Source organism: Filicampus tigris, chromosome 8, assembly GCF_054856515.1.
Source record: "Filicampus tigris isolate MCC_2025a chromosome 8, RoL_Ftig_1.0, whole genome shotgun sequence".
Taxonomy (NCBI): Eukaryota; Metazoa; Chordata; class Actinopteri; order Syngnathiformes; family Syngnathidae; genus Filicampus; species Filicampus tigris.
This window is the reverse complement of record NC_141224.1, coordinates 26,789,589-26,815,721: the sequence shown is the minus strand read 5'-3', so window position 1 is coordinate 26,815,721 and position 26,133 is coordinate 26,789,589. Positions and strand designations below refer to the sequence as shown.

The following is a 26,133-nucleotide window of genomic DNA, read 5'->3' as shown; positions in this document are numbered from 1 at the left end:
AAAGAGTGTCTTCATCTCCTTATTTTGTGTGGGTTTCATAAATGTCTATCTGATGAACCTGACAATATCTCTGGGGTTGAAGTAACCGAGGTAGTTAAAAAGCTCCTCAGTGGCAAAGCCCCGGGGTGGATGAGATCCGCCCGGAGTTCTTAAAAGTTCTGGATGTTGTGGGGCTGTCATGGTTGGGTGTTCCAATTACAGAAGAACAAAAATCCTCAGCCTCCCTCGAAATAACTATTCAGGGGTGCTGGAGAGGAGGGTGCGTCGGGAGGTCGAATCCCTGATTCAGGAGGAGCAATGTGGTTTTCGTCCCAGCTGGGGACCAGCTCTCAGCAGGGTCCTCGAGGGTGCATGGGAGTTCGCCAACCAGTCTACATGTGTTTTGTGGACTTGGAGAAGGCGTTCGACCATGTCCCTTGGGAAATTCTGTACGGGATAGCAAGCCCCCTGATACGGGCTGTTCGGTCACTGCACCACCGATGTCAGAGCTTGGTCCGCATTTCCGACAGTAAGTCAGATTTGTTTCCAGTTAGGGTTGGCTGCCCTTTGTCACGGATTCTGTTCATAACTTTTACGCACAGAATTTCTCAGTGCAGCCAAGGGGTTGAGGGAGTCGAGTATGGTGGCATCAGTATTGCATCTCTGCTTTTTGCAGATGATGTGGTCCTATTGGCTTCTTCAAGCCGCGATCTCCAACTCTCGCTGGAGTGGTTCGTTTCCGAGTGTGAAGCGGTTGGAATGAAAATCAGCACCTCCAAATCTGAGACCATGGCCCTCACAGTTAGAATAAGGTGGAATGTCCTCTCCAGATTGGGGATGAGATTCTGCCCCAAGTGGAGGAGCCCAAGTATCTTGGGGTCTTGTTCACGAATGAGGGTAGGATGGAACGGGAGATGGACAGACGAATCAGTGCAGCATCTGCTGTGATGCATACTCTGTATCGGTCTGTCATGGTAAAGAAGGAGCTGAGCCGAAAGGCGAAGCTCTAGATGCACCGGTCGATCTACATTCCTACCCTCACTTATGATCATGAGCTGTGGGTCATGACCGAAAAAACAATATCTCGGATACAAGCGGCCGAAATGGGTTTCCTCTGCAGGGTGTCCAGGCCTCCCTTAGAGATAGGGTGAGAGGTTCAGCTGGAAGACATGGCTGGAGAGAGGAAAGTCCGGGCTTCCCTGCTGAAGTTGCTGCCTCCGCGACCTGACCTTGGATAAGAAGATAAGACGATGGATGGATGAATGTTTCTAAATTCTATAATTGTTATTGTATTATTTGTATTTAAATTATTACTATTGTTTTTCTAGCCATGCTAGTGGCATATAGTGTCAGGAATCGCAAATAACTTCCCTTCACTTGGATGGCAATTGGTCCAACCAACCTGTGTGTTCATTGATTGCTATTCATACAACATAATACTTTAAGTCATGGTTCCTTGTAAATACATCAGCTTTGTGTTCAACTACACAAACTAAAAATGTCACATTGATTAAGTACATTTGTGACTAGATTGAATCAAGATTATTATTTCAGTATTCATACTTTTTATTTTGGTTTGATTGTTAACCATGAGGTTTTTTCTAACGCAAAATGGCTACATCCCTTGGCTCCAAAGACTGGAAAACATTGATCGAATAATCACTCTCCTTCATACAATCTGAAGTAATCAAACACAATAATTCCAATATAATGCAACAAAATTTAATACTTATTGCTCTAAAATGTAAAAGTTTTGCAATAATACACAATATTAATGCCATCTTGGGTCACATTTAAACAGTTGTAAACAATTCAATCCACTCATGATTCTCCCAACTGCTAAGTGGATGTGAATAGGAAATTAGCCAGCTAATGAGCTTTTAATATTGCTTATGAACTATAAACCTCTGCCGTTAGCATCTCTGCCATGACATCATGCATGGACTCTTTATTTTTTTCTTTTAGGGCGTGGGGTGGGGGGACTGACAATGTAAGAACGAAAGCACTTTAAAGGGACGAAGAGACAGGCGAGGTCAGAGGATGATTATTTTTTATGAATAAGGACGGAGGGACAATGACGGAAGGGTGCCCAGGTCGAACCGACAAAATAGGTTAAAGCGTCCATCTCTGTGTATGTATGTATGCGTGCGTGCGTGCGTGTGTATATATATATATATATATATATATATATATATATATATATATATATATATATATATATATATATATATATATACACATATATATATATATATATATATATATGTAGTCGCAGGAGTTTCGTTGTGCTAGAAGAAAGTTCTTTGATGTGCTGCATTAGGGGGCACAGGGAACAGGTGTGGATATTTGGGCATGGTATCCTATTGTATTAAGTAAATCATTGTGAACGCTAGGTGAAAGTGTGTATATTGTATTGTGCTGTCTTGGAATGTGTTTCCCTGATATTTAAAGTTAAAATATAATTGTGATGGATACTTATTCAATATTGTAGTAGTAATTAATCTTTCAGTAGTACACAGTAGAGGAACATGTTTATCCAAAAACTACTGTGAACACCAATTGACAAAAAGTTAGAATAGGTTGAAGCGCCAGGTTTAGTAATGCTTATCCTACATGTCCCAGAAATCAACTCAAATTTAATAGAACAAAAGAAATACATAATTTGCAAATGCGCTGTATAAATAAAATTGTATTGTATTGTATCCACATTATTGATAAATGTTCTACATTTGTCAGTGGAACCACAGTAAGCATGAACTATTTTCCATTGCACACTTTTCTTAAACCCCAATAAACAACTGCCCAGCTTCAACACATCATCAAGTCTGTTAGAAAGCCCACATTGTTTTATTATGTGGTAGTTGTTGGCATTTGATACTTTCATTGAATATCTGTGCAGTTTTTGAGCTGTCCTTCATGGTGAGTGGGCTTTGAACGCACCTCGAGTCCAGCGTGGAATGTCGGAGACGGAAACTGGGGGTGTTTGTTTACTTTTAACTAGCTGTTGGAGTGCCAGCAGACTCCATAATTTTGATATTCCGTCACGTTTGTTTTTATGTATAAATACTAAAAAGTGAGTTTAATCATTTATAATGTTCCTGAATCCTGTTAGGTGATTACTGTACACTACTGCATAGCCGTATGAGTGATGTAACGTTAATAAACATTAGTTAGTAATTTTGACAAGTTTGTTATTCTAGTGGTGATAAGACGGATAAACGTGAATTGGTTATATGGTTTGGTTGTTTAATTATTAGATACAGTGAATTGAGAAGTTTAGGTGTGCTGTGAATTAATGGATATGTATTGGAGGATGTTACTTTAATATTTCTTATGTGTAGTCGCAGACCACAATAAATAAACTTGTCAAGTGGAATACAAGCCTTTGCCACTCTAAAATAGATTCAGCTGGAGACCAGTCATATTTTTTTTTCTTTACAAATCCCATCACTGCTACAGATGTTGACTATAGGGGCTTATTTGCTAAATTACATTTTTCTTACAAAAGGCTCCCCAAGTATTTTCGATAATTGTGGTAACAGCAAAACAGGTCTATAATTGTATATCTTCCTTTTCTTTTGCTCGGTATAGTTAAACCGTCTAGTACCTATTGATGGATGGAAATCTTTATACAAGCAAGGTCTCAATGTAATGTGTTATGAGTTGTCCCATGACTATCTTGCTATGGTGCCAGACGTAATCAGACAAGGACAGGACATGAATTGTGGTGCAAGTGATCCTGACATTTGACTACAGGTTCCCAAAAAGGGAGATTATATGTGATTATATGTGAGATTATAAACCATTTAGATATTAGCATCCATGCCAGAGTCTTAAATAAATACAATAAAATAATAACAAATTAATAGAGTTTAATAATAAATACATAATGACACAACACCTTGTATTAAGTTTTGGTTTTTATCTTATGTTTTTTTGTATAAGGGGTACTTGGCTAAAAACATACCTATGTTTATATTTTTCACAGGGGGCTACCCTAAAGAAAAACGAAAGATGGATAGACGGGACACTTTTCACTTTTAGTTTTAATAGCAGGACACACTGGACATGACCTATAACATATAATGTTAAAATTTGATGATGTGGTATCTCCAAGATTTGGTTTAGGACTTGACAAGGAGCTGGAGGACGATGGATTATTTAGACAAAACAGCAGATAAAAGGTGTGGAAGTATTGGTTTGTTTGTGAAAATGAGGACAGAATGTAATATTGATAAGGATGTGACAATCACCATTGATGACCTGATGAAGGAATGACATATCTGTTGCGCATTAGTCCCTGGTGTACAAAGTTGACGAAAGCATTGCTGATTCTTTTTCCCAATTCCTATTTATTAACCAAATATTTTGTACAGGACTGGTTAGCTAGTCCGCCTCACATTTCAGAGGTTGTGGGTTCGATCCCGGCTCCGGCCTCCCTGTGTGGAATTTGCATGTTCTCCCTGTGCCTGCGTGGGTTTCCTCCGGGTACTCCGGTTTCCTCCCACATTCCAAAAACATGTATGGTAAGTTGATTGGACACTCTAAATTGCCCCTAGGTGTGATTGTGAGTGCGGGTGTTTGTCTCTGTGTGCCCTGCGATTGGCTGGCAACCAATTCAGGGTGTCCCCCGCCTACTGCTCGAAGACAGCTGGGATAGGCTCCAGCACGCCCGCAACCCTTGTGAGGATAAGCGGTATGGATAATGAATGAATGAATGAACATTTTGTACAGGTGGGCCAGTGGAGATTGGGACATCTGCCTCACAGTGTAGACGTTGTGTGTTCGAATCCGACCCCGGCCTTCCTGTGTGGAGTTTGCATGTTCTCCACATGCATGCGTGGGTTTCCTCCAGGTACTCAGATCCCCCACACACACACACATTCCAAAAAGGTATGTAAGGTATGTAGGTAGGTTAATTGAACACTCTGAATTGTCCCTAGGTATGATTGTAAGTGTGAATATTAATTTGTCTACATGTGCCCTGCGATTGGCTGGCAACCAGTTCAGGGGGTACTCCGCCTTTTGCCCAAATTCAGCTGGGATAGGCTCCAGCACACCCGCAACCCTTGTGAAAGTAGCACATAATGACCACATAATGAATGAATGGCCCCAGAGAGCTCATAATAATAATAATAATAATAATAATAATAATAATAATGTTATTCTCCTATGATATTGATTGATAGACAGACACAAAGGATTTATTTGCTGGAAATATAGTTAAATAAATGTATAGATGTAGCCTCAGTTAAGTTTTCATTCTGAAAGCAATGCTGTTTTTACTTTGTTGGGATAATGAACATGTTTTGTTTGATTTAGTTTGTGGTGTTACTGTTAGTTTTGGATTAGCTGTAATGACTTTGTTTAGGCGCAATGAAACGCAGTATTACAACCAATCACGAGGGAATGTTGATACCCTGTGTACAAAAAAGAAAAAATATCTCTTTTGTTGGGGGATTGGAGAATTATGGAATTAGCCAATGGTGGGATTAGAAGACACCGGACTCAGATTATGGGTACAAGTGACACTGATTCCAATAGATTATCTATGGATCGGCATCGGTAATAGTTGAAGATCTCATAGTGAGAATAGCAGCAGGGAGGTATAGGAGGGAAACGGCTATTTGTGTACAGTGTTCCTCACAGGGGATAGATTCTTAGCCCCCTGCTAAGTGAATTTCTGCAAAATTGAGGTCGACTTTTCTGTTGTTGTTGATATTTGTTTATTATTATTATTGCGGACCAGAATAATTTGATATGGTTAATCATGGAATTACAAAGGTGCAGGAAATGTTGCATGAGGGGTTTCTCACAATGTTGGTTGCCCAGACATTTGTATTGTATTGTATTGTATTAGATTACTATATTTGCAATTGACAAATTGATCACATTACATGATAGAGGTTTGTGGATTTCCCCTTAAGGCTCAGTTTTTCTTTTTTTTTTTATATATGATATAAAGTATCACAGGCGGCACGGTGGTCGACTCGTTAGCACGTCCGCCTCACAGTTCAGAGGTCGTGGGTTCGATCCCGGCTCTGGCCTCCCTGTGTGGAGTTTGCATGTTCTCCCCGTGCCTGCGTGGGTTTTCTCCGGGAACTCCGGTTTCCTCCCACATTCCAAAAACATGCATGGTAAATTGCCCCTAGGTATGATTGTGAGTGCGGAATGCCCCGCGACCCTTGTGAGGATAAGCGGTATAGATAATGGATGGATGGATAAAGTATCACGAATTCTGATGTGAATGATCTTTGCTGATAGTATACATATTTTTGTTGCCCTGGACATGATATTATTAACCTAATAAGGAATGGACTGAATAAATGATTTTAAGAAAACAATTTAAAATGTTTTGCTTCGTGAAGAGGAAACAGAATGGTTTTGTATTTGATTTGACAAATGAATTAATTATGGATAATTGTGTTTTTATGGAGTTGGAACTACATGGAGTCTGTGGAACTATGGTCTTTGGCTTGAACATAGGCCATGCGCTTTGCTGAAAGACACATATAGGAAACAATTATGATTTAGAAAGTGATAGAAGCAGTATGGTAAAAAAGAAAAAAAATCATTGCAAAATTTCTATAATGAAGAGATTAATTATATTTTTCAACAACAACTTTTTACAAGGCTTGGAAACGATATTTACTTGAACAAAATGTTGGAATTAATACAAAAAAATGAAAAGTATAGTTTGATTCAAAGGCTATTCTAATAGCCTTCTTTGAGCCCTGAATATTATTATTTTCCTGTAAAATACAACTGTTGAACAGCGCACCAAAGACATACAAGTAATATGGTATTTGAATTTGGCTTTGCAAAGTGGAAAATTATTTTGGATTTCTATAATGAACCATAGAGTAAGTGTTTAAAGGAAAACTACGTAAAGGCCCGTCTTGGTGACAGTGACCTCTGCTCTAAGTTTGGCTGCAAAGTGAGCAAAGGGAATCTGCCACAAAAAGTGAAATAAAACTGAGTTAACCGAGTTAATTTTTATTTGTTATATCTCTGTAATTGATGCTTTTTGACATTTGAAATTTTGGCAGCCCTAATTAGAAGCTATTGTAGACCTATTAATTATGGTTAAGTTGAATTTAGACACTGGAGAGTGGGAATAAGAATGATGATGAACACATTTTTTGGAGGTCAATTATTATTATTATTTCATATTTATTTTCTTCTCTCAATTCAACATTAATAGTACTTATGGATATTAGGAAAATATGGATTTGTTGTGATTGGACGCTCTGAATTAAATTAACCACATTGTTCCACATTGTTAACCACATTGTTTTTCTTTATTTGACCATGGGTGGAGAAAGCAGGGGCGTAACTAGAAATATTTCAATTGGGTGGCCAGAGGTGAACAACACCTCTGAATTAAGCTAACCACATTGTTCCACATTGTTAACCACATCGTTTTTCTTTATTTGACCATGGGTGGAGAAAGCAGGGGCGTAACTAGAAATATTTCAATGGGGTGGCCAGAGGTGAACAACACCTCATTGAGGAGTGGCCGTATGTGCCTCCTTATATGTGTGCATTTTATTTCATGAAACCATGGCTGTGGATGGTATGATGAACAATGACTGATCTGTCATTGTTGTTTGGTTTCTATAGTGTGAAATGATTATTTTATTGACGGTGACTGTGAGAATTGAATGTTCTTGACTTTAAAGAGATTATTTTAGTGTTTGCATTCAGACCATTTGTAAATGTATTATTCAAAAATGCAGTTAATATTAAAAATGTGGCAGAGTATCCCATATGAAAACGCCTACAGTATATGGGTTATACATGGCAGGGATCATATCTTCCTTACACAAAACGAGTAGAATTATCCTTAAGATGTATAAGATGTAGAAGATATATAAACGACATACATTTTATGTGTTTGTACATAGAGGGTTTGAAGCACAGTGGATCCATGTATAATTCAGTTAAAACTTAATTTTCAGGTGAAACTTTTAAAAAACTTTTTCATACAAGAGGGAGCAAGAGGTCATTAGCGTAGACTACTGCATTCATGTGAAAGTGGCAAGAAAATCACAGGTACCAAATTTTCCACTAGGTGGTCAACGTGGTTGGCCACCCCTTGGCCCTCTGTGGCTACAAACCTGGGAAAAATGTACGTGTTTGGCAGTATTTAGAATACATTTTAAGACGAGCTGTGTTTCTGTTTTTGCTGTTAAAAGATTGAATGTTTTGGTATGGTGAGTATCTGTTTTGGTAGATTAAAACTGTTTTGGGATTTTGGGGTTGGGTTTTAATTGATACATTATTTCTCCATGTTCTATATATATCCTTAAGACAGGGAATACTTAGCAATTGGTTCGGAAAATTTGACTAAATAGTTTTCTATCTATTTACCATGTGATATGTATTAAATATAAACAGGCTGGACGATAGATGTTCTGTGAAGTTAAGACAATCTTTGTCGTGACAATTCTGAAGGGACAAAACATTGTTTCACAAATTACCGGACTGCAAACTTTGTTGACTACAAGCTGGTTGACATTACAGGTCCAGGATTCCCAACCACTTCCAGGAGGAACAAGAAGAACTACATCACAGCGATTGGATGGGCAAAATCCACCAATGACAGTGATAGAATTTGGCACACGCTGGCTGAATCGAGTAACTGCTTGCACAAATTTTAATGTACAAATGGCGGACGCGCCGGGGGGTGTCTCTGAGCGGAATTGGAATGCACCTTTTTGCGGAGTGAATGAGATACTAACCAGTGAATAAAGATGTGAACGGAAGGTGGAAGTTTGAATGTGTATGAGATTTGAGGGGATGTTTAAGGGACGGGCCCCCAGGATAGAAAACCTGATTTGGGGACCGACAAGCCCTCTTCAGCACTTGGGGGGGGCAATGCGGCCTGATCAACCCATTGCATCAATCCCATTGCATTCCCAGGTACTGATTTGCAATATTGCTATTGAAAATAAAATAAAAGAATCAACAAACATTTTTTTTAGAGTAACCAAATTCATCCATCAAGTAAATGAATAATTGGACTGCAAATGGACAAACCACAAGACAGGTGTTGATAAACCTGAAATTTGAATGAAATTTGACTATGAATTATTGCCTCCCAATTGGAGTGGAATCTGTGTGTAAGACTCATTATTATTATTACCATTTAAAATGTGATTGAGATACCAAATGATAGGATTAGCTGGAGGATGTATTATGTCCCTTTAAGATTTAAGGCTTGGACATTGTCCAAAACAAACTGAATAAGAACAGAGAAAGTGTTTTATTTTGAATGAATGCCATACATTTTTTGGAAATATTTAAACGCTATTGAGGAAATGGTGTTGACATAGTTGATAAGATAATTTTATCAATAAAAGAAGTGCTGGAGTTTTAAGTACAACACAAATATGTTGAGAAATTGACATTTTGTTGTGAACATATTTTTGGGGAAAGTGGACTGTTTTATATGACACGGGCAAAGATAGATGCACAAAATACACTTAGTAATTAAATACTTTTCCGACCAGTTGAATATTACGAAACATTATAACAATAATTCTAAACAGCTGCTGGACATGTGTTGCTATAATGCAACAATTTACACATTTACACACAATTAGGAAATTCATACTTTTAAAACAATATTATATAAATAGAAATGGACCATAAAATGTACACTTGTCCATGTTACGTAGGCTTTCCTAAATGTCTATACTTTGCGAAGATTATGTCTTTATATTTGTTTTAAACTGTCTTATGTTAAGGCTTTTTCGTACATCTATTCTTTTATTAATTATTCCAAAATTTAACTCCATGAATACTAAAGATAAAACTCTTTTCTTGTGCGTGTATAGCGAACCTTGAAATTTAAGTTGTCCCCATTAACTTATAGCCCCACTCCCTTTCAGTAAACATTTCCTGTTTATTTCCCGGTGATAAATTATTTCTAACTTTGTAGATTATTTGGACGGTTCAGAATTAAGTTTATTAGTTTGCTCATTACAACGGTGAGGTTTAATAATAGGAAAGGACTACTTGTTAATCATGATTACCATAAATAATCACCTTATCTTAAATAACGTCCATAGGTGTAGTGATAGGCATTGTATTTTGTGGATGCTGGTGTGTTCCTTGCATTAGGGCCTTGGTCGTCAGGAGTACCATGGCGGTGGTTAGTCTCGGGGAAGGGCACCTGCCCTACCAGGCCGCCCAGTGGGAGGGGGATATCGTCATGCCTGTCCCGGAGGTTCCAAGGCCGGAGGACTTCAACGAGGAGAAGCTTAGGGTCCACGATAACTGATTTAACATATAGGTTGATTTTGCTTGCTGATGTCCTTCATTGCTCACATCGGGTACACCAATAAATAACCCGCACACAGTCCATTACAGGTCACATATTTTGGTTGTATTGTTTAGAAATGTTCCACATGCTGCAGTGTGTTCCCTGAGGCTCAGTGGGGGGGGGTGTTGGGGGGCGGTGGGGACAGACACTGGAACATTGTCGAGTAGTAGTAGGGGATTACACACACCTACATATAGGTCAAGATACACAAACAGGGGGGTGGGACGAACTGACCTTTCGGCCAATTCAAAACAGAGATGAACATTTTTCAGAAAAGCTCAAGTTTTAGCTGAGTGATCCATACGGTTACTCAGATGGGGTTGCTAGACTAGGCCACTTTGGTGTATATGTTTAGATAGGTGACTTGAGCCGGGCCGTTATCTTGCTGTGACCTTTCTCTTGCTTGGCCTTCCGTGGCAAACATATTAGTTGATTTCATTAGGGGTCACACATAGTCCTCTGTTGTTGACTTGGCAGTGTCAGACCACTACTGTGTCTATTTTAACATCGCCAGTTTTAACCATCTAGCAGTCCCGGTCAGAACAGTGAAGAAACGCTACCTATCTTCTGAGGTGGCTGCAAATTTTATCGAGATCTTAAAAAGCACTCCTGCTGACATTTTACCTGCACCCTGTGATCTTATTGTTGACAATTTTAACCTACATCTTAAATCATCATTAGATTCAGTAGCTCCACTTTTAATTAAAACAACAAAAACAAAGACTGTACCCCCGTGGAGAAACAATGCTATCAAAATATCAAAGAGAAAATGCAGGAGTGCAGAGAGGAGGTGGAGAAAAAGTAAACTTACAGTACACTATGAAATTTTATGCAAACAACTGAAATCCTACAATAAAACAGTAAAACTGGCAAGATCTTCCTATTTCTCAAACCTCATTACAGTCAATAAAAACAACCCCAGAGTTCTCTTCTCCACCTTTGAACTTTTAACTAGTTCTGATTTTAATAAGTCCCCACAGAGACCAACAGATGCTCTCTGTGAGGACTTTGCAGACCACTTCAGAAGTAAAATCGATGACATAAGATCCAGTCTTTTAGCCCGTCAAAACACAAGTTTTAATAAACCCGGACAATCATATTTACATGAGGAAACACTGGAAAATTTGGCCCTGGTTGATGCAAGGACACTTGTTCGAGTTTTCTCCCAGGTAAACCCAACAACCTGCCTTTTGGATCCAATTCCCACATTTCTTTTTAAGACATTTTATGGATTTTTTGAAGAACAAATTTTAAATATAGTCAATTGCTCTCTTCAGACAGGCGTCTTCCCCGCTGCCTTTAAAACGGCGGTGGTGAAGCCCCTTCTGAAGAAGAGCGGTTCTGACCCGAGCGTTTTTAATAATTACAGACCCGTATCCAACTTACCGTTTTTAAGTAAGATTTTAGAAAAACTGGTTTTCATCCAGTTGAATCATTTTTTAAATACAAATAATATTTTGGAGAAATATCAATCTGGTTTTAGGATGAACCACAGTACGGAGACTGCTCTTTTAAGGATTTTAAATGATATTAGGTGCACTGCAGACGTGAGAAAACTCACAGTCTTGGTGCTACTGGATCTAAGCGCTGCTTTTGATACAGTAGATCACCAAATTTTATTAAATAGACTTAAAAATCTAGTGGGCATCTCTGGTACTGTTTTTGACTGGTTTTATTCCTATCTCACAGACCGATATTTCTTTGTAAGTATGGATACTTGTTCCTCTAAAACTCATGAAATTAAATGTGGGGTTCCTCAAGGTTCGATTTTAGGCCCCCTACTTTTTAATCTTTATATGCTTCCCCTCGGGGATGTCATCAGGGGACACGGCATCAGCTTTCACAGCTATGCTGATGACACGCAGCTGTATATTGCCGTGTCTCCTGATGACACAGGACCCATTGATACCCTTTTAAATTGCATTTTAGATATCAAGTCATGGATGGCAGATAATTTCCTACAGCTCAATCAGGACAAGACTGAGGTTTTAGTTATCGGTCCCGAAGGTCAGAGAGAGAAGCTTTTACCAAAACTACACATTTTTAATCCCTCACACTGTGTGAAGAACCTTGGCGTCATTTTTGACTCTGAGCTCAGTTTTATTCCTCATATTAAAAATGTAACCAAGATTGGTTTTTATCACCTTAAGAATATCGCCAGAGTCCGCCCGTTTCTCTCTCAGGCTAACACGGAAGTGCTGATGCATGCCTTTATTTCCTGTCGTTTAGATTACTGTAATGCCCTGCTCTCTGGCCTCCCGAAAAAGAGCATTTCACCACTGCAACTACTGCAGAATTCAGCCGCTCGGGTGCTGACGAGAACCAGAGGGCGGGAGCACATTACGCCAGTTTTGAAATTGCTGCATTGGCTCCCTGTGTGTTTCAGGATCGATTTTAAAGTACTTTTATTAGTTTATAAATGTGTTAATGGTCTTGGGCCATCTTATTTATCTGATTTGCTTTTATCATACCAGCCCTCGCGGATCCTGAGGTCCTCTGGGGCGGGCCTTTTATTTATTCCAAGGGTGAGGACCAAACTGCATGGCGAGGCTGCATTCAGCCGTTTTGGTCCTCACCTTTGGAATAGCCTGCCAGAGGATGTCAGGTCTGCAGAGACTGTTGATATTTTTAAGAGGAAGCTCAAGACACACCTTTTTAGTTTGGCTTTCAACAACTTTTAAATAATTTATCTTTTCTTTTGATTGAAGATAATTCTATGTTTTGCTTTGAATGTTTTAAAGGACTTTGAGTTGCATTTTTATGTATGAAAAGTGCTATATAAATAAAATGTGATTGATTGATTGATAGTCACAGGGGCTATCTTCACAGTTGCATCTCGATATTTCTGGCACACTACATGGGTCTAAATCAATGGTGACTCCACTTTGTGGGGTCGAAAGAGGGAGGTGCGCGTTTAATAGTAGATTTTTTTCAAATTATTCAATTCTAAATTATGTCGGCCTCAGTATTTGAGGCTGAAAGAAGGTCTGAAGGTCTGAATCTATAAGAATGGCTTTATATTAGCCAATAGGTTAACCAAAAACCAAATTGGGAAATTACACATCGCATAATCAGTCCAAAGTCAGCGTGCCCTGATCTGAGCACGGGACCAGCGGGTGAAGATCAGCCCCATAGGCAGGGCCAGCCAGGGAGGAGACCAACCCACATTATGTTTAGATTTTGAAGACAGTATAAATGTGAGGGCCGCATGTTAGACCGCGCCCCTTTTCTGCCCTCGCCCTTCTCAGGTGAGCGCATTCGCGAGGATGACAAAGCTGCCCAGATCTGATCATTGTATGATTCCTGAACTTCAGAGATGGTAAAGAAAACTGACGAGACAATTCAATCGATTTGTGTGAGTCTTAATTTATATTGAATACCTTATTGAAAGATAAAACGAACACGCATTGAGTAAGTAATTGGGCTTATGGACTCAAGACCTACAAAACTCCAACACATGTATAGTATCGAAGTGAACATTTTGGTATCTTGACAACACTAATGTATCCTGAACTAAAATACAGTATTTAGAGTTGATTATGGATATATACAGAATCAATGTACAGTATATCTATTTATTTTTACTGTACCATCATGCATACTTGCAAACATGTGTTATATTCCAAATTTAGCATGCAAAGACAAACATGTTTACGATATCTCACAATAATAAGCAAACATATATCAATATGCAACACTTGATTTTATAGCACTCTGCCAGAGTTTAACTTTTAAAAGTATCACTTCTACTACTTTCCTAGTGTAGGAATAGCACCTGGTTCAAAAAAACAAGAACCAGGGCACACTTGTAGTGCAACAATCAACAGGCTAGTCAACAGAAAATCTAGACGAGAAGAGAGTGGACAGGAAACTGAGGTTTGGATTTAGATATGTATTAATTAAATTCCCAAAGAGGAGACTTTAGTCTCCACTCTGTTCCCCCCCCCAGAAACCAAATATGTGTCACACCCCTAATTACTTTCCATTGTATTGTTAAGTACCCATCAACGAGTGGGTACTTACTTACCTACTGACACAAACACAGCTGTTCTGCACCATCTGCACAAAGTCAGATTTCACACAGAAGTCACTATGGCACACGATTTTGAGATTTGCAGAGTAAAATGTCATTGTTGGTGTGTATAATGGAAAATTGAAAATGTTTCTTGGATCAAAAGACAAAACAGGATGATTGTGGACAACTGTTGACTATATCAAAGTTTGAAGTAGCAAGTAGCAACCTCTGGCTGCTGTGTCCACGATTTGCAATACAATGGTGAGCACCTAACAGCCCGACCCCTTCCCCTCACGCCCAGTTGTTTCCTCACACAGCACAAAGCAAACAAACTCAGAGTACACTCAGAGGTCGACCATGGCAAATCTAAAAAGAATGACTGCTCAGCAAGCCTTAGCAATGCTACAGAGCATGTCGGACTGCAATTCTGATGGTGGATATGTTGGAAGTAGCCTGGCATTTCAGAATGGAAATAGCAACACCGTTTCTTCAAGCGATGACAATGATCCAGCTGAGAATGTGAGTGTTTTTGCACCAGCAAATCGTCCCCTCCAAAGGCGCACCAGGAGACGGGTAGCCAAGTATGTGGTTGAGCAGGACAGTGAGGCCTCATCTGATGAAGAGGAAGACACAATGTATGGCAACCCTCCTCAATGTAAAAAACAAAAGGTTGGTCATGTTGACACACCGCCTGGATCCGCAGAGAGGGGGAAAGATGGCACTGTTTGGTTCCAATGGAAAGTTGGAGACTTGATTGCTGCTGAAACCCCACAAACTGCCTTCAACTGATCTGGAAGGCCAACAGAGTCAGTGAGACGAAAAATCACAAGTCGCCTTCACAGTTTTCTGTTTGGTGGATAAAACCATGTTGCTGAGCATCAGAGAACACACAGTCCGCGAGAGCCACAGAACCAACCCCAACTGGCAGATGACTGTCTCCAAGCTGATGGCGTTCCTCGCAATCCTTATTCGAAGAGTGGCAATGGGTTACATAGGTCCAAAGCGAGACATGTGGGCCAATAACTGGTATCCCAGATATCAAAACCATTATGTGTCGTAATCGCTTTTACGAAATAATGCGGTACCTCCACTTTGACAACAAGGACACGCGCAGGGAATGCATACAAAATGACAAATTTGCTGCAGTTTCAGAAATCTGGCAGAAGTTCATTCAGAACTGTATATCATCCTATAGTCCACGATAGCATGTCACTGTGGATGAGCAGTTGTTTCCGCCGAAGGTTCGCTGCCCCTTTTTGCAATACATGGCATCCAAGCTTGACAAGTTTGGAATAACATTTTAGATTGCAGCGGATCTTTAAAAAGCCTCTGCCGTTAGCAACTCTCCCGCAGCGACGTCAATCACGGACGCTTTTTTTTGTTTTTTTTTGTTTTTTGTTTTTGGTTTTTTTTGGGTCGGGGGGCGGAAGGGGGCCGTGGGGGGCGACAATGTTTATGAATATGGCCGGAGGGTCGCGGCCGGAAAGGTACCCAGGTCAAGGGTGGAGGGTCGCAGCCAAAAAATGATCAAGTGCCCAGCTCTGTTTGTTTGTTGTTTTCTAAACTGAAATTGAGATGTGTGGGGTGCTAATTTCGTTCCTCTGTCCTCTAAAATTTTAGGATTGGCAGTATGCAAGTATGCCCACTGTAAAATGACTGGCCATTATGAAAATAATTTTCATGGCAAATAAATAAAAATGTTTCTTGATTCAAAAGACAAAAGGATGATTTTCAAAATACAGACACTGAATACAAGTTTGCCCTCCGTAAAATGACTGGCCGTTATAAAAATAGTTTTCATGGCAAATAAATAAAAATGTTTCTTGAATGAAAAGAGAAAAGGGGAAGATTTTCAAAATAAAGACACTGAATTTTATAAAGAATTACAAAAAAGAGTTGTTATGGCAAATTTAAAATGTTTCTTGAATGAAAAGACAAAACAGGATGATTGTGCAGAGCTGTTGTCAAACATGCCTAGGGCTGAGCATGTACGATTAGCATTTCAATGGAGACAGAGTACCGAGAGTGGAATTAGCAAATTCTGGAAGAGGGAGGGGGGAGAAGTGGACTAAAGTCTCTTTTTAGGGAATTTAAGTGAACCAAATAAGTGACAATATACCAAATGTTGAATATATATACACAATGCATAAAATAGAATATCGATAATATAAATGTAATCAGCGCATCATCCAGTTAGTCGACTATAATTGTTCAATCCACTCAAGGACAACCAGAAGTTATCAGAAGTCCAGCTTGCATTCCCAGCTGACCACACTGATCCTTCCGTGGCTCCCCCACAGTTCAATGACCCACATCTGGGTCTGAGATTTTGAGTCCAGGCAGAAAGGGTAAAGAAAAATGTGTGAGTTGTAGTAAATGTATGAAAATGGGTGGGCAGTGATCAAGGTGTATGAGTTAGGAGTGGGGTCATGGGCTACAAAGAGCCCCCTACCAGCCTGGCAGGAGGAGTGCGTCCCTTGAGAAGCTTCTGTAGGTTTTGGGTCCTACTCCGTCTAGCTCACCATCAAGTTTGGAAATTTGGCCTGACAAACAGTGCTACAGTTCTCAAATCCATATAAAATAATCGATTTTCATAATTCTAGTGTACACAAGTCATTCATATTGTGCTATAGTTTACATATCAAATACAATACATTAACTGTATTTAATGCAAACCAGCAATCAATGTTTTAAATATGAACTCCATAAATTAAATCAACACATGATCCATAAGTGCATATAAAATATAACAAATGCTAAAGTATTTGAAGAACAGGCAGCATTTCAATCGTCAGTTCAGTGTCACTAATAACTGTGTGAATCCAGCTGGATTGAACAAACAATTCACTCACCCATCGGCACGTAGCACTTCACACACACAACATATTGGCTGGCCACGGAAGAGGCCTCCAAAAAATCTGCATCTGAATGTGGCTTAAATGCGGATCGAATTAGCAAGAAAGGTTGCGGTTGTGGCAAAAATGTTACTTCATTACCTGTAGCTTGACAACGTGGTGACTTCCTCCCACTCCTACTACAGAGGTGAAGTTACAATGCAATGCGAGTCCTAGTATCAGAAAATAATATGCTGTAGCTCGAGCGCTTTGTTTAAATAGCTCCGCGGGAGAAATGTCGCGTGCACCAGTCAGCCAATCATCAGTGCAATTTTTCAGACGTGTCAAATTATCACGTGTCTTCCGCGGCCAATCGTAATACTGGAAGTAAGGTGCTGAAATGCCACACTGGCGAGTAAAACTACATTTTAAGATAAGATAAGATAAGAATGCCTTTATTGATCCCACAGTGGGGAAATTTTCATTGTTATAGAACAGCTCATTATTTTGCAGTGAAACAAGACCCGGACAATAGCAAGGAACATTTACCGCACCATTCTGTGCTCGCCACCCCTCACCACATACACAATAATGGGGTTGACAGCGCGCTGCACCCAGTTAAGCTCGTTTTCGTGAAGGGCTTCAGGAGCTGCATGAAACCGTTCAAAGAGCTGCTTGCGGCTCAGGGGCCTGTCCTAGGAAGTAAATATGACATGACAACAAGTCTCCAATCAAATACAGAAATAGCATATCACCTAATTCACTTTAAAGACTAAGTCATGAGGAAATCTAACATACATTCCCTATTGACACACGTACACACCCCAACACACGCACACACACGCACACCCCCGCACACACCCACACGCGCGCACACCCCCACACACACACACACAACACGCACACACACAACACCCTAAAATCGTATTTAAACATATTTAAACATTTATCATTCTATATTTATTAAAATCAAGAATAAAGAATAAATGAAAACACTGTCATGTACATTCAATTTCTTCCCCTTACCATGCTTGCTGACCAACTTTGTATGTGCCACTACTTTCAAGTGACTAAGTATACACAACACATTGATTGTGAGTGCAGAGTTCACTCTGCCACATGGAGAACAAAACACTCGCAAACGAGTCTGCTTACTAATATTACTTCTGGGTCAGTAAGTTGAACAAAACAAGTGAGCATTCAAGAGAAAGAAAATTCACTTAAACGCTCAGAAGAGCTTAAGGGTGATGGGAAGGAAGAGCACAGGAGGAAAAATAGAGAGCATGAAAAACCTTTTTCTTTTCCTCCGGCCTGCTTTCAGATAAAGTCAAAGATGAGGTCCTCCTGTGTAATTATTTGATGCAGGTCACAACCTTTGGTTTGACCGGTACATGATGAGGTCATTGAGGAATAAGCTTTACTTTTTATGTTATTTTCTACTTTTTGCTTTCTGCAGACACATCAAATAGTCCACTGGTGTGTCGGTTTTAAAGTGGGAAATGCTGAAACGTTTTTGGTCCACTGGGAGGTGGTGGACAGTAATGGCCCATTATTTTGGCACAAAGGTGCTGTTTCAAAAAAATCTGTAAGATCTCCACAGGGGAATAGTTTGAGGCCAGTAAATGTGCTCAGTCAGCTGTTAAAAATCCTATTCTTTAATTTGTATGAACTTTATACATAGACATTATCCAAATGTCTTTTTGGACCATTGGTGGTTCACCACTGTGGCAACGGTCTATTACATATTCTAACTTTTCTCACTCAATACCCAGGCATATTTAGATTAGATTGCAGTTTAGGCCCAATTATATTTAGCATTTCTAATAAAATATACACGCTATAAAGTAGCAGAACAATACAATATTTCCCGCTCCAGTACTCCACCAACAAATGTCAAGTTAACCTTGTGCTTTTATTACAGTGGGGCAACTATTTAATATATTCCCGAAATTCTAAATTTGCTCATTTACAGAGAAATTAACTCTCCAATTTTACCATTGTTTAGTAATTATAGTAATATACTAATTATCAGACAAATGCAGAAAAACACACTCATTCATAAAATGTGGTGTTTCATATTGAATGATAACTATTTGATTCTCAATAACTTGGCTACAATTATGGCTCCCAGAGACTGAGGGAGTGTGTCACAAGAGCTGGACACAATCAACCAATTACCAATGCTCCTGAACAATTTAACATGGGTATTAAAGGAGGTAGTGAAGGATATAAATCTATAGGAATGGCTTTATATTAGCCAACAGGTTAACAAAAAAACAAAATGGGAATTACACGTTGCATAATCTGTTAAAAGTCTCAGAGTCAGCATGCCCTGATCTGAGCACTGGACCAGCTGGTGAAGATCAGCCCCATAGGCAGGGCCAGCCAGGGAGGAGACCAGCACACATTATGTTTAGATTTTGAAGACAGTATAAATGTGAGGGCTGCATGTTAGACCGTGCCCCTTTTCTGCCTTTGGCCATCTCAGGTGAGCGCATTCGCGAGAATGGAAATGCTGCCCAGATCTGATTATTGTATGATTCCTGAAGTTCAGAGATGGTAAAGAAAACTGACGAGAAAATTCAATCGACTTGTGTGAGTCTTTATTTTCATTGGATACCTTCTTGAAAGATAAAACGAACACGCATTGAGTAAGTAGTTGTTTTGTAAAATGCTAATTGGGCTTATGTGCTCCAGACGTACAAAAATTGTTTCCCATTTTTCACTAACAACTGAGTTTATGTATTTTTTTTGATCGGGAAACAAATTAGTTATAATTTTCCTTTTTATCTATTCATTTAGGAGAAATTAAGAAATAAGTGACAACTTGAAAAACGCCTACTTTTAATAAGAATACGAATAAGAAGGTCTTTATTGATCCCACAGTGGGGAAATTATCAGCGTTACAGCAGCAAAGATAAAGGTCACACAGAGACGGCGGCATAATGTAGCCGTTAATGTATAACATTAACAGCAAACATTCAGAATCAAAACCAATGTAAATATACGCAGTAACCATGCATGTATATACAGTAAACACCAATATACATCTACATATATAGTATGTATAGTAACACTCTTTTAGCCTGTACATAGTACAGAGGAACAAATACTGTAAGTGCCAGTGCTGCAATGAAATATAAGGAACAGCATTGGATAAGAATAAAAATACAGTAGTGGGGAATATTGGGTATTGCACAATACAAGCTCAGGTGCAGGACTGCACAATTGCACTAATGTCCGCCAGTTTATAGAGACGGCTCAGTGTTCTTGTTAAACAGTCTGACAGCAGCAGGCAAGAAGGAGCGGCGGAATCTCTCCTTTGCACAGCGAGGGTGTAACAGTCTGTCACTGAAGGAGCTGTGGAGTGCTGTTAGAGTGCCCTGGAGGAGGTGGGCCGGGTTCTCCAGCATTGATGACAGTTTAGCCATCATCCACCTGTCCCCCACTGAGTCCACCGAGTCAAGGGAGCAGCCCAGAACAGAGCCGACCCTCTTGACCAGTTTGTCCAGCCTCTTCTTGTCCCGGGCCGAGATGCCGCCTGCCCAGGAGACCACTCCCTGGAAAATGACCGATGCGACCACAGAGTCATAAAAGTTTTTTGAGGAGTGTCCCCTGAACCCCAAAAGCCTCAGTCTCCTGAGTAGGAAGAGTCTGCTCTGACCCTTCCTATAGAGAGTGTCTGTGTTGTCGCTCCTGTCCAGTTTATTGTTCAGATGAACACCCAGGTACTTGTAAGTTAAGACTCTCTCAACACCCGTTCCCCGGATATTCACTGGTGCAGGTGTAGAGAGTTGGCGCCAAATTGATCAGGAGGGGGTTCTGCTGGCACCAGTCCACAAAACCCTGAGTAAATTCTCTGTACTCCCGATTGTCTCTGTCTGTGATGAGGCCGACAATCGCAGAGTCGTCAGAGAACCTTTGCAAGTGACAGGTAGGGGTGTTGTAGTTCAAGTCCAAAGTGTAGAGGGTGAACAGGAAGGGAGCCAAGACAGTTCCCTGGGGCGCCCCCGTGCTGCAGAGGAGCACGTCAGACACACAGTCCTGTGTCCTCACATACAGTGGCCATTTTGTGAGGTAGTCCTGGATCCATGTGGTGAGGTTGTGGGCCACTCCCGCCCGCTCCAGCTTGTCTCCCAATTGAATGGGCTGGATCTTGTTGAAAGCACTGGGGAAATCAAAGAACACGATCCTCACAGTGCTCCCCGCCTTCTCCAGGTGGGAGAGTGAAGTGTGGAGGAGGTAGATGATGGCATCATCCACACTGACACCAGGCTGGTATGCTAACTGTAGTGGGTCCATTGAGGAGCTCACCAGGGGGTGCAGGTGGACGAGGACCAGTCTCTCCAGGGTCTTCATCAAGTGAGACGTCAGCCCCACTGGTCTGAAGCTGTTGAGCTCCTTGGGGTGGGGGTCTTTGTCACCGGGACCAGGCAGGATGTTTTCCACAGCTGGGGGACTCTGCCCAGCTTCAGGCTCAGGTTGAACATGTGCTGGACAATTCCACACAGCTGGTCTGCGCAGGATTTGAGGAGCTGGGGGCTGATGCCATCTGGACCCGCTGCCTTCCTCGCCTTCATCTTCTTCAGCTGGTTCTTCACCTCAGATGTTGTGAAGGCCAAGGCTGGTGCAGGAGGGAGTGGTGGCTGTCTTGTGTAGCTGGGAGCTGGAGACTGTGAGGAAAAGAGCGGAGAGGGTGACGCGCACAGCAGGGGGAGTAGGTGGAGGCTTCAGCAGGAGAGACTGAGAGGGGGCAGGCATCTGATCGAACCTATTGAAAACGAGATTCAGCTCATTTGCCCACTGCAGGTCACCCCCAGACCGGGTCTTGGGTTGTCCGTGGCCTGAGATGGTCTTCAGGCCCCACCAGACTCCCCTGGCATTATTCTGCTGCAGCTGCTCTTCCATCCTCTTCCTGTAGGACTTTTTCCCCTCTCTGATCCTCCTCCTCAGTTGGCGCTGCACAGTCTTCCGCTCCTCCTTGTTACCCGACGCAAAAGCCCTCTTCTTCTCCTTCAGCCCGTTGCAATTCCCCTGGTATTTTTACCTGAACACCTAAAACGGTGCACCCGGTAGTAAGTAAAACTGAAGCTGTACTTGAACCATTTGGAGTATCAGCACAGTTTGCACTGTTCTCCTTTTGAAGATAACACTTTGAATTTTTCTCGTCAACTGTCAGAATCTTTTTAAGTGCTACTGGCACTGAATTATGGACGTTTGAATACATAAAAGAAGGCGGATTTTATGTCCGCCTATTTTTTTTATTTTCCAAAAATCTGCCTGGAAAATTTTGTATTTGGTGGTGGACTAAAATAACACAACAGGATTACAGCTCAAAAGCTCCTCCAATTCCATTTCAAATTTGACAATAATATGACAGAAAATGAGCATTTTACACAAGTTTTACTAAGGGGATGTCCAGGCGAACCAAAAGTGTGCAAATTGGGTGATCCCATTGCAACCATATTCACATACGTAGGGGAAAAGGCTGCTATTGTGGAATGCTTCAACAATCATGAGTTCTAATGAAAAGTAAGACTTGGCGCTATCATATCCTACATCCAGATAAATAAAAAAAAAAAAACGCAAAAAAATCAAAGGTGACGCGATATGACGTGCGCTCTGATGCACAGTCTTGATGTCGCTGCCGGCAGCTTTGAAAGTGTGTGTTATGCAAGTTACGCACGGTGTTTGTTTTTGTCGAAAACAGTTTCCATGTTTTCTTTTTTTGAAGAATTCCATTGGCAGTTGAATGCATTAATCACCAGCTTAGCAAGTTTGGTTGTGACTGCAAACATAACTGACGAATCATCGATATGCAGGGGTGGTACTATTTACGCATGGAATATGTTCATTGGCTGTTGTTGAACTCTGACATGGGAAACATTAGTTTATTGGATCAAGTAAGCAATCAATCAAACTAAGGTCCATCCTATGTTTTGAAAGCTTGTGTGGCTAAATCCGTCAAAGCTAACTCAATCTACAATGGAAAATATGTACATACGTAATATGTATACGTATCTGAGAGCAACCTGTAACGGTTGCAGCAGCTAATAACGTGGCTTTATGGATGTCAGGCTTGTTGTGGACTAACTATATTACTGGAATACTTTTACTGGACCCTTGTCGACGTAATAAGATCATTGATGGATTATGAAATTGTGTCGGACATTTGAGGATGGAATGGTGAGTTCCATATTTTTTGTGTGTTAGCGATTGTTTTGACTAAAATGCTCACTGAGCCTGCAGATATGATTGTGTCTTATAATGTTTGGTATCATTCGAATCCGCGGAAACTCAGTTTTCTAACCATATATAACGTGCCCCTGAAATGCTTTGAAGCTATTCAGTATGTAGTGAATACCCCACGGCCATGACGCCATCGGCCCACGGGTGGGCCGGGGAACGGCATTGGGTTTTAATGTCAGGTGTGATCTAGGGTTTGTTGTTGGAGGAACACCTTACTGTCCTAGTGGGTATGGTGTTCTCCATGCAGAAATTTACATAGTCTGTAACAGTGTCCGTTAGACTATTAATGTCTTCCCCGCGAGCGTCACTGAATACTTCCCACACAGTTGTGCTGAAACAGTCCTTTAAGGGCTCCTCGCCCGGTGTTTAACCCCCGCACGAGATCCCTGTCTCTTCCTGCTCAGCTCACAGGGGATATTGGGTCTCTCTCCGGGAGGCGGTGCGGGGTTAGCACAGAGTGCTAACAGCTGATCTCGGTTGTAAACAATGGAGCCGCGGCTCTGAGCCATGTCTCCGGACACGATCGCGCAAAAAATAGCCACCGGCAGCAGCAAAAATACCGCAAGTCGGATGTCCATTGCTGCGTAAGTTTACGAACATCCACTATGTGAAAAGGTATAAGGTAGAATAATAATAAGGTACAAAAACACACGAAAAGGCTCACCGGTGAGCCGAAGCTACTGTTACTGGCAGCCACTTGCGTGGCCCCGGAAAAAAAAAGAAAAAAAGAGGATTATGATGCGTATAGCTACTCCCCCCTCCGCTCTCTCCATGTTTCGGTTGGAGTGTCACTGAAGGGACCGATTACACACTCTCCATTGGAAATCATTGTACTTTCATTCCTTATAACGTCCAAAAACGTTGATAAATTGGCACCAAAATCCATGTGGACTTCCCTACCTATGACTACTTCAACATATTAAAACGATTAACCTCTCCATGGGTGATTTATATGAGAATGAAGAAATATGGAAGTGAGCAGAGCTACATAGATGTATGCTCGGAAGAACACACACTACTTCTTTGCTGATCATGGTTAGGACAGACGGGGCATAAATGTTTTGAAATTTGAAAAGAAAATGATGTAACGCACTCCCGGCTTTAGGGGTAGAAAGACGCTACAGTACTCCCGGCTTTCGTGGTAGAAACGCACCAGTCAAGATATTTACAGAGACTGAAGTAGGAATGAGTAGACGTACTGTACATTTCATCCACATATATTTAGATGAGGATTGGCCCCAGTTTTTCGACCTACAACACGCTATCCAATTTGGAACGTAACAGCCGAAATGGTGCCAATGAGGCCACACTCGGTTGTGGAGTCGGCCGCCACATTGGAGCTTTTTGTTCGCTGAACAATTGACGCTCCCGAAGCGGCCCCGACCAAAAGCACATGCCACTCAGTGATGTGCACCGTTTAAGACAGCCCGGGTGTTCAATGAGGTCTTTATCTGAAATCGACGCCCACTCACTCTCATTCCCGAAGCTGGCGGCTGCAAGCGATGTCGGACAACGTACGCGACTGCTTGGAAGGCAACCCCGCGACATAAAAGCTGCAGGCTGGACGGACAGTAAGGAGCTAATATTGTTCTGTTAACGCCTTTTGTTTTAACGGTGTAAGAAATATGCCTTCATGTGGACCACATCTCCAGGGTTGGAGATAAGATTCAGCCAGGACTGCCACAAAGTCTGCTCCAGCCTCACTTCAAAGTAATGGAATCCCCAAGGAATCCCTGCCATTTAACTTAACAAGGACATGCAAGGATTCAGAAAGACACAAACTCCTGATAAGTCGTCGCTTGGACCACCTCAACAGACACAGGATGTGAATTTGAATGACCCTAAAATAGACATTCCGGAGCCTCCCCAGTGGGATAGCCAGAAGGTTCCTCTCACAATCAGCGGGGGACCAAACCCCAATGAACATTGACAGTGCTAGATGAAGACTGACCCCAAGAGGTCAACATGGGAACTGCAGCATTAAACTTCCCATGCGTTTTAGTGAATCAAAATTACCTTGAAATGAAACATATTTGAACGTATGTTTGTGCATTGCTTACTGTGTGTATCCTGCTAACTTTGCATTGATGAATCTGCTTCTCTGTGGTAATAATCATTTTCCTGGTCAGGTTTATGAGATAACAGTGTAGATATAAGTTTAAACTCATATCTTTGACTCCTAAACTTCGGACGCATTCAGAATGAGATGTTTCCAGTCGAGGCATGAACATTGATGCCAGTTACGAACTGTGAAATGCACAAAGGTTTTAAACAGGACAATACAATAGTCTCAAATCTAACTTTGTCACGAATTGAGGCTCACTTAAAACGTGAGCTGGGGTGGCGCTTACCCTTCGCCACCTCCCCTTTTTCTTAAGGAAATAAAAGCCTTGGCTTTTGTCTCCCTCTCTCTCTCAGACTCTCAGGAAAAAGAAAAGACGCTCTTGATGGAACTTCTCAAACTCTCTCTCACATCTACATTTGTTTTTGCTTTTGGCTGCATTTTTAATTGCACTCCCACACGCCTGGAAATCACCCGTGGTTGACCTGCAAAAGCTCTGGGTTCTCCAAACCCCCACGTGTGGTAAAATAGGCCATTGGATGTGATAGTCATGACATTGTGGGTTGTGTGTGTGCATGTGTATGTGTGTATATGTGCAACGATTAAAAAAAGTCATGGTTCGGTACATACCTCGGTATGGGGGTCAAAGTTCGGTACGGGTTCG

The 26,133-nt window shown here is 41.1% G+C and overlaps 1 protein-coding gene across 11 annotated transcripts in view; it reads right to left on the bottom strand.

Annotated features, from left to right (window-relative positions):
* Window positions 1-26,133, bottom strand: part of LOC147144176 (CUB and sushi domain-containing protein 3-like) — a 708,031-nt gene that overhangs the window by 174,179 nt on the left and 507,719 nt on the right. The window contains exon 58 of one of the 11 annotated variants that reach the window (XM_086037007.1): window positions 637-1,208. The exons of the other annotated variants lie outside the window; for them this stretch is intronic. Within the exon in view, the coding sequence (XP_085893133.1) occupies window positions 1,042-1,208 (167 nt within the window). The 3' untranslated portion in view covers window positions 637-1,041. Of the gene's footprint in view, window positions 1-636; window positions 1,209-26,133 lie in introns of those variants that run through there. 11 annotated transcript variants of the gene reach the window in all.